General features: G+C 42.8%; 2 protein-coding genes across 2 annotated transcripts; one reads left to right on the forward strand and one right to left on the reverse strand.

The window, feature by feature from the left end:
- Positions 1 to 2,143: 2,143 nt before the first annotated feature.
- Positions 2,144 to 6,806, reverse strand: BRIX1 (biogenesis of ribosomes BRX1). The gene is made up of 10 exons (XM_071425572.1): positions 6,563 to 6,806; positions 5,764 to 5,875; positions 5,332 to 5,375; positions 4,663 to 4,733; positions 4,232 to 4,281; positions 4,061 to 4,134; positions 3,911 to 3,961; positions 3,518 to 3,619; positions 2,864 to 2,992; positions 2,144 to 2,540 (listed from the first exon to the last, which is right to left on the reverse strand). Exons 1-10 carry the CDS (start codon positions 6,728 to 6,730, stop codon positions 2,271 to 2,273), a joined length of 1,071 nt encoding a protein of 356 aa, XP_071281673.1. The 5' UTR covers positions 6,731 to 6,806; the 3' UTR covers positions 2,144 to 2,270.
- A 40-nt stretch (positions 6,807 to 6,846) lies between these two features.
- RAD1 (RAD1 checkpoint DNA exonuclease) lies at positions 6,847 to 12,176 on the forward strand. The gene is made up of 5 exons (XM_071425573.1): positions 6,847 to 7,132; positions 8,615 to 8,723; positions 9,341 to 9,599; positions 9,953 to 10,051; positions 10,384 to 12,176. The coding sequence occupies exons 1-5, from the start codon at positions 6,938 to 6,940 to the stop codon at positions 10,565 to 10,567; spliced, it is 846 nt and encodes a 281-aa protein (XP_071281674.1). The 5' UTR covers positions 6,847 to 6,937; the 3' UTR covers positions 10,568 to 12,176.
- Positions 12,177 to 12,455: the final 279 nt, after the last annotated feature.

Below are 12,455 nucleotides of genomic sequence, written 5' to 3' on the forward strand. Positions count from 1 at the left end.
CCTATTGCCAGTTGCCTCAGAGAAAAGTCTGACCCCAACCTGGCCACCCCTTCCTTTCAGGGAGCTGTAGCATGCAATGAGGTCTCCTCTAAGCCTCCTCATTTCCAGGGTAAATACCCCTGCTTCTCTTAAGACCTGTGCTCCAGGTTTTGTTGTGCTTCACAGCTTGGTTTCCCTTTTCTGAATTTGCTCCAGCACCTCAAAGTCCTTCCTGAACTGAGGAGCCCAGACCTGAACACAGGACTCATGGTGTGACCTCACTAGTGCTGAGTACAGGGGAAGAGTATCTTCCCTAGGCCTGCTGGCCACACTATTTCTGAAACAGATGTTTCTGATTTCTGTGGGTGTTGAGGAGCTCAGTGGTACAGCCAGCACAGTGCACATTCTCAAGGTAGCTTTTTTTTATACATATGCTTTTCAGAGATTTTAGTGTTGGTCCAAGTCGCTTTCCTTCTCTAGGTCAGGTGTGTATCAGTGGGCACTACACAAACTGAGTTTTGGATGATACAGCAAGATCTAGAGGCCCTGATCTCAAGGTAAAATCTGGAAATCCTAATCTCAGTGTTTAATTCAACCATGGCAAATTGAACACGAGCCAGCAGTGCCCTGGCAGCCAGGAGGGCCAACCCTGTCCTGGGGGCATCAGGCCCAGCATCACCAGCCAGGCAAGGGAGGGGATTGTCCTGCTCTGCTCTGCACTGGGCACCCTCACCTCGAGTGCTGGGGGCAGCTTTGGGTCACCTCAACATAAGAAGGATATAAAGCTATTGGAGTTTGTCAGGAGAAGGGCAGCTTAGATGAAGAGAGGTTACAGCAACTGAGATTACATGGCTTGTTCAGCTTGGAGAGGAGGCTGAGAGGGGACCTCCCTCCAATACACACCCTTGTCACGGGAGGTTTTGGCTGGTTTAGAGTCAATTTTCATCACAGTAGCACTGCTACGGCATGGAGCAGGGTTTTGGATTTGTGCTGAAAACACAAATGATGTGTGGATAGTAACAGAAATGCTTGCATTATTGCTGAGCAATGCTCAGACTCACACCCTTGTTTGCTTCTCACCCCACCCACCAGAGAGGTGCACAAGAAAGTGAGAGAGGACGCAGCCGGGGCAGCTGACCCCAGCTGCCTGCAGGGCTGTCCTACACAGCATGGCACCATGCTCAGCACACAAAGCTGGAGGAAGGGGGAACATTGACAGTGACACATTTGTCTTCCTGAGTAACTGTTACATGTGATGGAACCCAGCTTTCCTGGGAGTTGAATACGTCCCTACCCACAGGACATAGTAGATAAAATCCTTGTTTTGTTTTGCTTCTGTGCATGCCTTTTGCTTTACAAAAAGCTTTGGTTTTCTCTTAAGTCTTTATCTGAACTCATAACTTTTCATTTCTACCCTTCCTATTCTCTTCCCCATCCTACCAAGGGAGAGTGAGCTCTCTGGGGCTGAGTTGGCAGCTGGGGTTAAAGGACAGTGTGTTGGGGAAGTTCCTGTTGGACACCAAGGCTCTTTACAGAGGATGGTCAGTTCCCAGGGAAGTGGCAACAAGCCTGTCAAGAGTTAAAGAGGGTCTGTATGATCCTCAGTCATACGGCTTTGTAGTGTTACAAAGTTCTGCAAGGAGTTAAATTGGACTCAATTATCCTGTCGGGAGTCCTTTCCAACTCAGATGTCTATGTACTGGACTATGTGAATGGAGCACATGCCTATATTCACCAGTCTTTCTTTCCAATCACGTGGCACACAGACCACTTTGCTGCAGAAATTACATGGGATTTCCCTCGCCCTGCTGGGTGGGGTGGTGTTTAGAATTTAACAGGTCAGCTTCCTCTCCAGCCCGTTGTGTCTTTTCAGCATTAAGATGCTGGAAATTGAAACAGAGGTATCAAACAGAAACGGGGCATGGGCAAGACTTTGAAACACAAGAAAGTCTGGGGGAGTGCAGAACTAGTGAATGGAAGAACCAGGTCATGAGATCAGGAACTGTCAACTAAAGGTATGTAACAAAGAAATAGCCCCAGAGAAGTTGTCCAGGACAGTTGTGATGTCCCATCCCTGGAAGTGTTTAGGGCCAGGCTGAATGAGATGCCATGTTATTTCTGAAAACTCAGGACCCCAGAAGACAATAAAAGAATGCAAACTCAATCTTTATAAAGAAATGTATGTTTTGTTCACTTAAAACTGAAGTTCAGACATGTTTGTCTGTACAATGTAAATTCAAATATTTACAATATTTGGTTGATTTTGTATGAAGTTTCATTCCTTGTAACATCTATGCAGATCCTTCAGTTCTGAATAGCTTTTTTTGCTTTTTCCTCTGAATTTTGCGTAGCTTCTTCTTATCTTTAACAATTGGCTTTGACTCTGGTTTCACAAGCTGTATTTCCACTGGCTTCTCTTCAGCTGGAGTTTCAAAGACTACTTCAGTAGGATCTTCTTCAACAAGGACCTTAGTCCCTTTTTTCTTTATCTTCTGCACTTCTTTCACCTGCTGCTTCTCTCTAAACTTAGCTGCCACTGACAATCTTATCAGCCGGCGATGCTATAAAAATAAGAATTTAAATTTCATCATGTTTCAAATAAGCACGATGGAAGAAATCTGTTATTAATGAAACTAATTTCTTTAATACTAATTTCTCTGCTTAATGGCCAAGACCCTCAGTGTAACATCATCTTTTCAGTGACATGACTTCTGCATTCACTTCATGATCACAAAACTACTCTGTCCTCAAACTGTCACTAGTTTAGGGCACTACAAAGGGTCATGGGGAAAGGCATACTTGATGTTCCTGCACAGACTGACTGCAAGGCTGGTTTTCAAATTAGTTGCTGAATGAAAGAGAAAACTAAGACAGAACTGCTTACCATATTTGGGGACTGGTAATGAGGATTTTCATAGAGAGTTGGTCCTCCAAAGCTACCTTGGAAGATTTTTATGAGGTTCAGGACAAAACGAGGCCCAATTTCTACTAGAGATGCATCTTCTTCTATTATCTGCAATAAAAAGAAAACTTTCTCAATTTTTACAGATTGAATCAAAGCATATGACCTTGCAGGCGCTTTGCATATATATGGTAATACACAATTGAACTTAAATTCAAGATAAGGTACCTGATTAGTTAGATTTGCATAAACCCAGTTCTGTACATAGAGCAGTTCTTAGGAATTCAAGCAAGCTTTTGGAGTACTCTGTATTTGTGAATTCCTTCTACAGAAAGTAAGCTCTAGATCACTTTGGGTCAAAGCAGCAATTTAGGTTAAGGTACAGTTTAGGCCTTGGGTAGTATGAACTGACACCAAGACATCCCTCACAGAATCACAACTTAATGAATGCAAGTTCAGTAAACCAGATCTCTCCAGAGATATGGGAGAAGGTTGTAATTTCAGGACACTGAATCTGCAAGCACTGGGGGCTGGTATATCCTGATAACAATAATCATGATTCTTATTTCATTTGGTGGATTTGATATGAAGTTACTCCACTGACCTCCTTTTGAAGAGCTAGGAGAGACCACTCACCTGGTAATTGCGAAACCAGATCCTTTCATCAGTGACGGTGAAGGTGAAGACATGATCAACAAAAGGCTGGCTTTTGGGGTGGTACTGTGGTGTACCAAATATCTGTAATAAAAGGCAGAGTTTCTGAACATCTGCAATTTAAGAGGTCAAACACAAATGGCTATTTTTAAATTCCATTTAATTTACTAAGTTCCCGAACCAAGGTTACATTTCATAACCCAAAACTTAAGAATAAGTGTCTGAGTCATGCTAAGAATATGATCCAAATCCTTTTTGATCTTTTCAAAGTTCAGAAGTGTAAAACTGCTGCTTGAAAAAAAAAACCACTTGCGATTCTTAAGTATGTTGCCAAAAAACATCTCCAGTGAAGAAACACTGGAACTATAGACTGACCTGAATAAACAATTCTTTTAGCAGGGCATAGTGTGGCTCCCGGTCAAATATCTACAAAAAATAAAAATGTTGTTTTACATACAAGGCTAAATGCAATAGTCATGCAAAAAGAGTAAGAACCTACCAAAATGAAATAAAACCTATACTTACTGGATCAAAAGACAAAAGGGGTCTTGAGCCCCTTAGGCAATTTCCTGTCATCTTCAATTCAGCCAGTGTGTGAACTACAGTGATTAAAAAAAAACCAAACCATTATTACTTACAGAAAATATTTTGGACAGAACAGCAAGAATACAAACACAATAATGTCCACCAGCTTACCATTCTGCACCAAGAATTTAGCAGATGGTCCCTGTGGTGTGTTTGAAAGCCTTCAGAGGACAGGTGGTGGGGAAGAAAGAAAGAAAAATGTTAACAGCAGGGAGAATACATGCTGGATTTCCACACTACACCCCAACTAGCTATTCCTGCATTGAAGTAGTTTCTGTCACTTTTACAGCTGTACTGAGTTCCTTTAAAAAGCTCATAAACACTTGTTTTCTAAATAATTTTGTAAAATGCTTCTGCAAACAGTCACCAAAAGCTGTTCACACTTTGTAAATTTGCACTATCCACAGAAGTGCAATATTAGAACAAATTTAACTAAGCAGCAGTATTTCATGCATCTTCACTATTACAGTAGGAAACTTCAGCTAGAACTGAAGCATCTGCAGCTATAAACAGAAATGTAACAAAACATAACATTTCCTTACCACATGTAGAGATCCTGTTTCTTTTTGGCTTCAAAAAAGATGCACTTATTGCAGTTTTTCATTTCACACACCTACACAAGACACATCAAGTTAGCTGCTTACAAACATCCTGAATACATTTTTGATAACTTTCCCCATTCATCTCTAATATTTTCTCCTCTCCAAACTGCAATTTCAAAAGCAAAGATCTTGTCTTATGAAATGACATCTACTGACACCCAAATTTTGGTTAGCTTTTAAAAAAAAATTCACATACTTAGTACAAGGAGTAATAACCTCACTAAAGCTACAAACAACCTGATAAGCTCTCCAGATACAAACACAAGAGCAGGAGCTGAGACATGAGGTTCTAGGTTCAGAACTATCAACCTCCTACTACATTTGGGCTGGCTGCATATTTGTGTCCTGCATTGTTTAAGCATAAGCTGTACTACACTTCTCACCTACACAGAAAAGCACATGGTGCTGTATTTCTTCGTGATGAAAATCTGTATCTAATTATAAGTTTCATTCTGGTTTTAATAAAAGTCAACTTTTGGCTGTTTGGGTATCAGTAATTTTTCACCTATGAAATTACACTTTGAACTTGGTTGCCCCTTTCCCTTGCATACTGAATTTCCACAGAAAATAAAATAAAATAAAGAAGCACCAAGATAAAACCTGAATTACCTCATTGATTACAAATAACTGGTCTTTACGGTCCATTTTTGTATCTGGAAGACAAAGTCAACATTTACAAGGCTGGAAAACCAATTTAATACAAGAGATTATTGTAACAGTCAGGTTTTTTGCAAAAAATTTACTAGTTTATAAACAAAAGAGTAATTATCAAACTGTCATGTTATGGAATATATGGAATATCTAAACATAGCAACAAAACCAACTGTGCAGACTCAGGAGTGATGCCATAGGATTCAATTCCCAGAAAATACTATTATACAAAAATTGCTGTACTTGTTGGCTCAAAAGGTGTTTGTTTGAGATACAAGTTTCATCAAAACTCTTCTGCACCACATTTAAAAAAATCAAAGAACAAGTTGTTAGGAGCTTTTGGTTTAAAAGCATTCTCAAAATATGTTAGGAATGATGTTCAACCCCTACCAGCTTTAGAGTGAGGCATTAATGTCCTTAAGTCCTGCATTAGGTGTCTTGTTCTGAAGTTAATTCCACGAGAGGAGAATATCAGCACTCGCTCCTTGTTTTTCCATTTGCCCTAGAAAAAAAGACACAAGAGTCACATGGGAAGCTGCTAGCCTTAATGTTATTATAATGCAGCAAAATTACAGTTTGGACAGTGAATACAGAAAGACACAGCAAGAACCTCCGTTTTTATCTCCCGTGCAGACAGACCCACGCTCTCAGCAAGAGTGGAGACTGCCCTACAGAACAGGGGGCCCTGCTTTTACAGGAGGAGCCGTCCTCATCCCGATCCACAGCGTGCTCCCGGGCACAGCCTTTCCCTCCCACCCGACTGCTAAAAACCCACGTGCGTCGCTTATTTTCCTGCAAAATGGACTCAGGAACAACTCCAGAGCACAGCCAGCTTCTCCTGTCGAAATTGCGAAATCTTTGTGTTTACATGCAGTACTTTACGTTTTTCCTACAAGGAAACAATTACCAAAACCTTCTCCGTATGATTCCTAAATGGAACAGGCACAGTTTCCACACAGCCTCTGTATGCAAGAGAACTGCCCAACTCTTCCCAATACTTCTGAGACTGAGGTAACACATCTTACCGACATCGACCAGGACAGCGCTTTTCGCGTATTCTCACGGAAACAACGCACCGCCCGTTTACTTTTACTTGTGCCGCTATTACAAAAGACCACGAACAAACCCCTCTGTCACGGCTCAGCCGCGTTCCCCCACACAACCGGAGCGCCGGGCCGAGCGGCGGTACCTGGGACACGGGCGGCGGGATGCTGTATTCCTGCGGCGGGATGCTGCCATCCCTCGGGCCGCCCTCCGGCGCCGCCTCGCCCGCGCTCGGGGCGCTCCTGGCGCGCTTCGCCTTCCCCGCGGCCAGCGCTCCACGCTTCCTCTTGGCCGCCATCCGTGCGCACGCCATGCCGCGAGGGCTCCTGGCCCGCCCCGCTTCCCGCGTCACGTTTCCTGCGCTCGCATTTCCTGCGCTGCCGAGGCTGTGATCTCACTTCCTGCGCTCCCTCCGTTCGCCGTGCCCGCGCCCCGCCTCCTGCATTCCCGCTTCCTGCATTCCCGTCTCCTGCGCTCCCGCCTCCGGCATTCCCGCCTGCGGCGTTCCCTGTGCTGGGCCATGCCGTTCTCGGCACAGCCGCCCGCCAGCGGCGAGCGCTACGCGCTGTCGGCCAGCCTGGACAATGCCCGGCACCTGTCCAGCCTCCTGCGGGCCGTGCACTTCCAGGACCACGCCACCTGCCTCGCCACGGCCAGCGGGCTGCGCGTCACCGTGGAGGATGCCAAGTGTATCCAGGCCAACGCCTTCATCCAGGTACCGGGACACGGGCGAGGGGCGGGCGCGGCTGCTGCAGAACCTGCACAGGCCCCGGTTACCGCCGCTGTCAGGGCACCGGGGGGACAAGGAGTCACTGGACAGGGTCCAGCGGAGGCCACAAAGATGAGTAAAAGACTGGAGCATCTCTTGCGAGGCAGCCTGCAGGAGCTGGGTCTGTTTAGCCTGGAGAAGAGCAGACTCCTTTCTGTGGTGACCGTGACAGGAACGAGGGCAATGGGCATAAAATAAACCACCGAAGTTTCACCTCAACACGAAGAAGCACTTCTTTATGCTTAGGGGGCTAGAGCACTGGAACAGAATGCCAGAGAAGTCTTGGAGTTTCCCTCTCTGGAGACAGTCTAACCCCGCCTGGATGTGTTCTAGATGTGTTCCCGTGTCACTGCTCCAGGTGACTCTGCCTTGGCAGAGAGGTTGGACTGGATAATCTCCAGAGGTCCCTCCCAACCCCAACATTTCCATGTGCTCACCTGCAGAGAAGGGGAGACTTTGCTGGAAGCAAGGCAGAGATGCCTGAGCTGGCATGGAGGAAGGGCCATGGTGAGGCTGCCCTTGTTTATGGGTGTCCATGCTGCTGGAATTCCAAACCCTGCAGCAGTACATCCCTGAGCACTTGACAGGGTAGTGGGTTTGCACCCTCATCTAATGTATTAGTGCCCTCCAAACTCATGGCTCCTTCTGGCTGTGCTGTGCACAGGAAGTCCTCATAGTATCCCTCTTTAATTGTTTTGAGCTATAGCTCATCCCAAAGCTAAAAGGTTGGATTTATGTCAGTTTTGAAAGAGTACTGATGCACAGACACTAGATTAAAGATGGTTGTGCTATGCTCAAAACACCCCAGGATAGGGTTTTCCCTCTGGGTTGCCAGGAAAATATGAAATTACTTTTCCAAAAGCAGCTCATGCCACCCCGGTTTATTTGAGACACTCCGTTCTTATAGGTACCACAAAGCAGTGAGTTCCAGTGACAGACAGGATAGCAAGGAGCAGTTTATCCCTAACAGGCTAGTCAAAGGCAGGATTCAGCACATATTTCAGAGTGGTGAAGTCACTGTTCTGATCTGTTCTTATGTCCTTGTAGTGTTTGGAATGCTTATTCATGCACTGAGCATAAAAAGTGTAAGTATTGTTACTGGAGAAGGGTGATACATTGTACAGTTCCATGAATGTTTCTAGCTCCAGAAGTAAGCAGCTCTAGTTTTACTGTTTGTAGGTTGTACTTAAACCATAATAGACAAGTATTTAGGATTTCATGTTCATGCCATCTTACCTCGTTTCAAGTGTGGTTTGATTGTGTTTTCCTAGTTTTGAGGATGAAGACCCATTTTTCTATAATGACTGCTGTGTTGCATGTAGAAATCACTTTGTGTTGCACTGCTTTCTGGATGGGAAACCTTGAAGTTTAAACTGTAAAATAATTGCAGAAACTCCCAGTTTTTCATCTCTTTTCTTTAACTTACAGGCAGAAATTTTTCAGGAATTTTCTGTTCAGGAGGAGTCTGTGATGTTCCGGATCAGTCTGTCTGTTCTTCTGGACTGCCTCACCATTTTTGGAACCAGCTCCTTGCCAGGTGTGGTGTATTTCTATGAATCCACAGGAGGCTGTGTGGGTGCTGCAGGATGAGTACAGTACGTGGAGTGATACCATGGCAGCTTTCTGGGCAGTTCTGCCCTTGCAGTTCTGCCTTGAGCTCCTCATTCCTCTACAGTTTTCTTTGTGGCTGACCTAAAGATCTAAACCGAGTGCACTAAAGAGCACTGTGATTTTGGCAAACCAGAGGGTTAGGTGTTGATAACCTGCCACAGGAGGGTGTGACCACAGCACAAGCTCAGCTGCATTAGCTTCAGTTTGGGTTGCACAAGTAACAAGAGTAGTAAGGAAGGATGATGTGAGCCAGAGGGAGCCACAGGACCATGAGGATTTTCCAGTTCCTCTAAACTGTTTGTAGTATGTCCTAATTGTCACAGCTGGTGTTTCTTTTGTGGTGGGTGAAATTATTTGGATTTGAGTTGTCTCCACGCAAGTAATTTAATTTTACTGCATAATCATTAGCATTTCAGGGGGTATCTGGGAGGCAGCACTAAGGTTGATCTGTGGCCTGTGTGCCAGAAAAATGTGAGTTTTCTAAAGTGATCAAATGCCCTAGCTGTGGTCTCTGCAGAATGTATATTTCATTCTCATTTTCAGGAACATCAACGGCCCTTAGATTGTGTTACCGTGGTTATGGGTATCCCCTGATGCTGTTCTTGGAAGAAGGAGGAGTGGTAACAGTGTGCAAAATCAACACTCAAGAACCTGAGGAGTTGTTAGATTTTGATTTCTGCAGTACAAAGGTTGTTAATAAAATTATCCTACAGTCAGAGGGACTGCGAGAGGCATTTGCTGAACTGGACATGACCAGTGAAGTTCTGCAGATTACCATGTCTCCAGATAAACCCTACTTCAGGTACTAGAAATGGCTTTCAACTCAAATGTTTGTGCTTGGCTGTCTTTGGTGAGGAGTGGACGTTTTCACAGTGGAGAGAGGGGAACTATTTTAGAATTAATTCGTTCATTTCAGGAAGAATTGTAATGAGTATAGCAAATCACAGTATGTTCTCTAATTAACATAGTAATGAGTATTTTGACAACTTCATAAATGTGACACTGGTGTGGACAGTTTAGCATTTTTGATTAAATAAAGTGAAACAAACAGCACTGTTTTGTGAAACTGTCATGTGATATGTACAATGACTCATTTTGGTGAGTTTTTACAGAGCTCTCATCAGGGATTTTGAGATGGTGCTTTTTGTCTTCCAGGTTATCGACTTTTGGAAATGCTGGAAGTGCACATCTAGACTACCCTAGGGACTCTGATTTGATGGAAGCATTCCACTGTAACCAGACCCAGACTAACAGGTTAGAAAGTGACTGATGCCCTCTGTGCCAGGTCATGCATTCTTGATGGAAAGTTTAAAAACTGCTTTTGCATTGCTGTAACATTTATTTTATTAGTATGAGGGGGCAAAAATACTCCCCATCTGATAAAAGGCTGTGTCTGTAATCAAAAGCTAAGTGCTGACAATGACAGTTTAATGTTGTTACCAGGGAAAGACCAAATAAGCGTCTTCCTAATTGATTTGTGTTTATTCTGGGTCTTTATTAGTGACTAATGTTTCAGCTTCTCTTTGTGCAATGTATTTTTTTCATATTATTGAAATAATATGTAATAATAACATTTTCTCCTGCAGATACAAGATTTCTTTGCTTAAACCATCCACAAAGGCATTGGCTTTGTCTTGCAAAGTGTCCATTCGAACAGATGCTCAAGGATTTCTGTCACTGCAGTATATGATTAGGAATGAAGATGGACAGATCTGTTTTGTGGAATACTATTGTTGCCCTGATGAGAACATCACTGAAGCAGAACTGTAGGTGTGTGTGCTAGCATCTGTAATATATTTTTGGTTATATAAAATATTATATTTTTTTTACAAAACTAAATGAAAGCTGTAAAGTTTGATAGAGTTAATATTGTCTTTATTTTTTTAACTCTGGAATAAGAAAGCTGAAAACTTTCATTTTCTTCCACTGCAAACATTTCATAGCCTTGACTCAAACTGAAAAAGCAGAAAGGGGAGTTATGTCTTATAGACACTGCTTCCAACACAGATGTTAAAGTACTGTTTGTGTAATACATTGATGCTTTTTGCAGCATTCTCCAAGAATTTTGTCTGTGCTATGTTTTTTTTGTCTTTGGCTTCTAGTAAGCAATTACACAGGGGAAAATCTGGATACTAGTTGTATATTGGCCAGATAACTTTCAGTGACTTAAAACCAAATTTATCTTCAAAGAGAACAACATTTTCAAACAGATCTCATAATAGCAGCAGGTGGTTTCTTGCTGGGAAATGCTGACATGTTTTGTCAGTGAAGCCACTAGGCTTCTCCTCATCTTGATTAATTTTTAATATAATTCAATTCCTTGGAATTCCATCTGACACCGATTTACCATTTTGTCTGCAAACTGATATTGAATTGGTAAATTGATATAGAGGCCAAGATTTACTTACTCATTACTCACAAGTGTCCTGGCAACATCATTGTTTTGGGTCAATAGTTTATTACACATCTGCAAGAATGCTGCTGCTGAGCTGTTTCTGTGTACTCATGTCCCTGTTCCTACTCTGCTGCTCTCTACTGGTGGTGCTAAGAATCGTAAGAGAGAAAAGTTTCATATTGAAAATTTTTTATGAATTTTATTTGCCTTCTCAGTAGCCTTTTTCAGCAACAGGAGTTGCTGCTGAATGGCAGCAGGGCAATATCTGCCTGTGTCCCATGGAGTGGTGTATTCAAATCTGCTAAAAACGGGGCTGACCTCATGCTCACTGACAAGAGAGTGTGGTTCCTGGGCAGTTTTCTACAGTGTCCACCTCCAGAACAGCAGATGGGCTGTGTTTAGGTAAAAGTCCACTTGTCCTTTCACACCAAAGACCCTGCACAGAACGGGAAGTACCTGGGAGCAGCCAGGCACTGGACTGGCTGCAGAGTCTGCAGATCACACACAGAGACTGAGCCCTGCCTGCCTCTCTGCTGTGGGGTGGGATCAGAGTCAGCAATCTCCAGGTGGTTTCTGCAGCTTTAGACTCTAGTCAAGTTTTGTTGTCTGTCAGATGAGGTCTTGCTTTGTTTTCTGTGGAAAACAGTGTGTTCATATGTTACCAAGTTGATTGCTTCACAATTCAGCAGAATCCTTTGGGTTTATTTTAAAATATGTTTTTGTGGATAATTTTTCACATCTTGCTTATGCCAGGAAGAGTATACTTTTGGAATACACAGTGTTATCTGTTCACTTTTGTTGTTTTTTGTGCAAATCATCCATTTGTCACAATAAAGTTTACAATAAAGTTAACTGTTTGAAATTTATAAACAATTACAAATTTTTGAACTACAAGGCTGACGTAGATACCTAATATTCTAAATTACTCTTATTTACTGGGTGTTTTTTCCAAACTAAAATATACCCAAGACAAGTATAAATTAACTTCCTTCTGACTTACTGTGTCAATTTCTTCAATGATAAAAAGGTTATGGTCTCATTGGGAGTTATTAATGTTATCCCTGACTACTGAGTATCAAGGATGATTTACATAATCCCTGGGTGACAGGATAAAAATGGAGTTAGAACACACCACTTTCTTGCTGTGATTTATTTTAGAATATCCAAGTTTCTTGTATTGTGTTCAGGAATTGTGGCTTAACATTTGAATTTTTATATAATTGCCTACAGATGTATTGTGTTCCTTTTTGAAATAGTACTTTA

The sequence above is a fragment of the Agelaius tricolor genome, unplaced genomic scaffold, assembly GCF_023055355.1.
Source record: "Agelaius tricolor isolate 1412-34295 unplaced genomic scaffold, bAgeTri1.0.p SCAF_4, whole genome shotgun sequence".
Classification (NCBI taxonomy): Eukaryota; Metazoa; Chordata; class Aves; order Passeriformes; family Icteridae; genus Agelaius; species Agelaius tricolor.

What these genes read in the sequence shown, in the direction of transcription:
- BRIX1 (XM_071425572.1), bottom strand. Translation starts at nt 6,730, where the DNA reads ATGGCGTGCGCACGGATGGCGGCCAAGAGGAAGCGTGGAGCGCTGGCC. An exon ending in AAACAGGATCTCTACATGTG is followed by an intron (nt 4,282 to 4,662) that starts GTAAGGAAATGT and finishes TGTCCTCTGAAG; the next exon opens with GCTTTCAAACACACCACAGG. An exon ending in CCCTTTTGTCTTTTGATCCA is followed by an intron (nt 3,962 to 4,060) that starts GTAAGTATAGGT and finishes TATTTTTTGTAG; the next exon opens with ATATTTGACCGGGAGCCACA.
- RAD1 (XM_071425573.1), top strand. Translation starts at nt 6,938, where the DNA reads ATGCCGTTCTCGGCACAGCCGCCCGCCAGCGGCGAGCGCTACGCGCTG. An exon ending in CCAGATAAACCCTACTTCAG is followed by an intron (nt 9,600 to 9,952) that starts GTACTAGAAATG and finishes TTTGTCTTCCAG; the next exon opens with GTTATCGACTTTTGGAAATG. An exon ending in AACCAGACCCAGACTAACAG is followed by an intron (nt 10,052 to 10,383) that starts GTTAGAAAGTGA and finishes TTTCTCCTGCAG; the next exon opens with ATACAAGATTTCTTTGCTTA.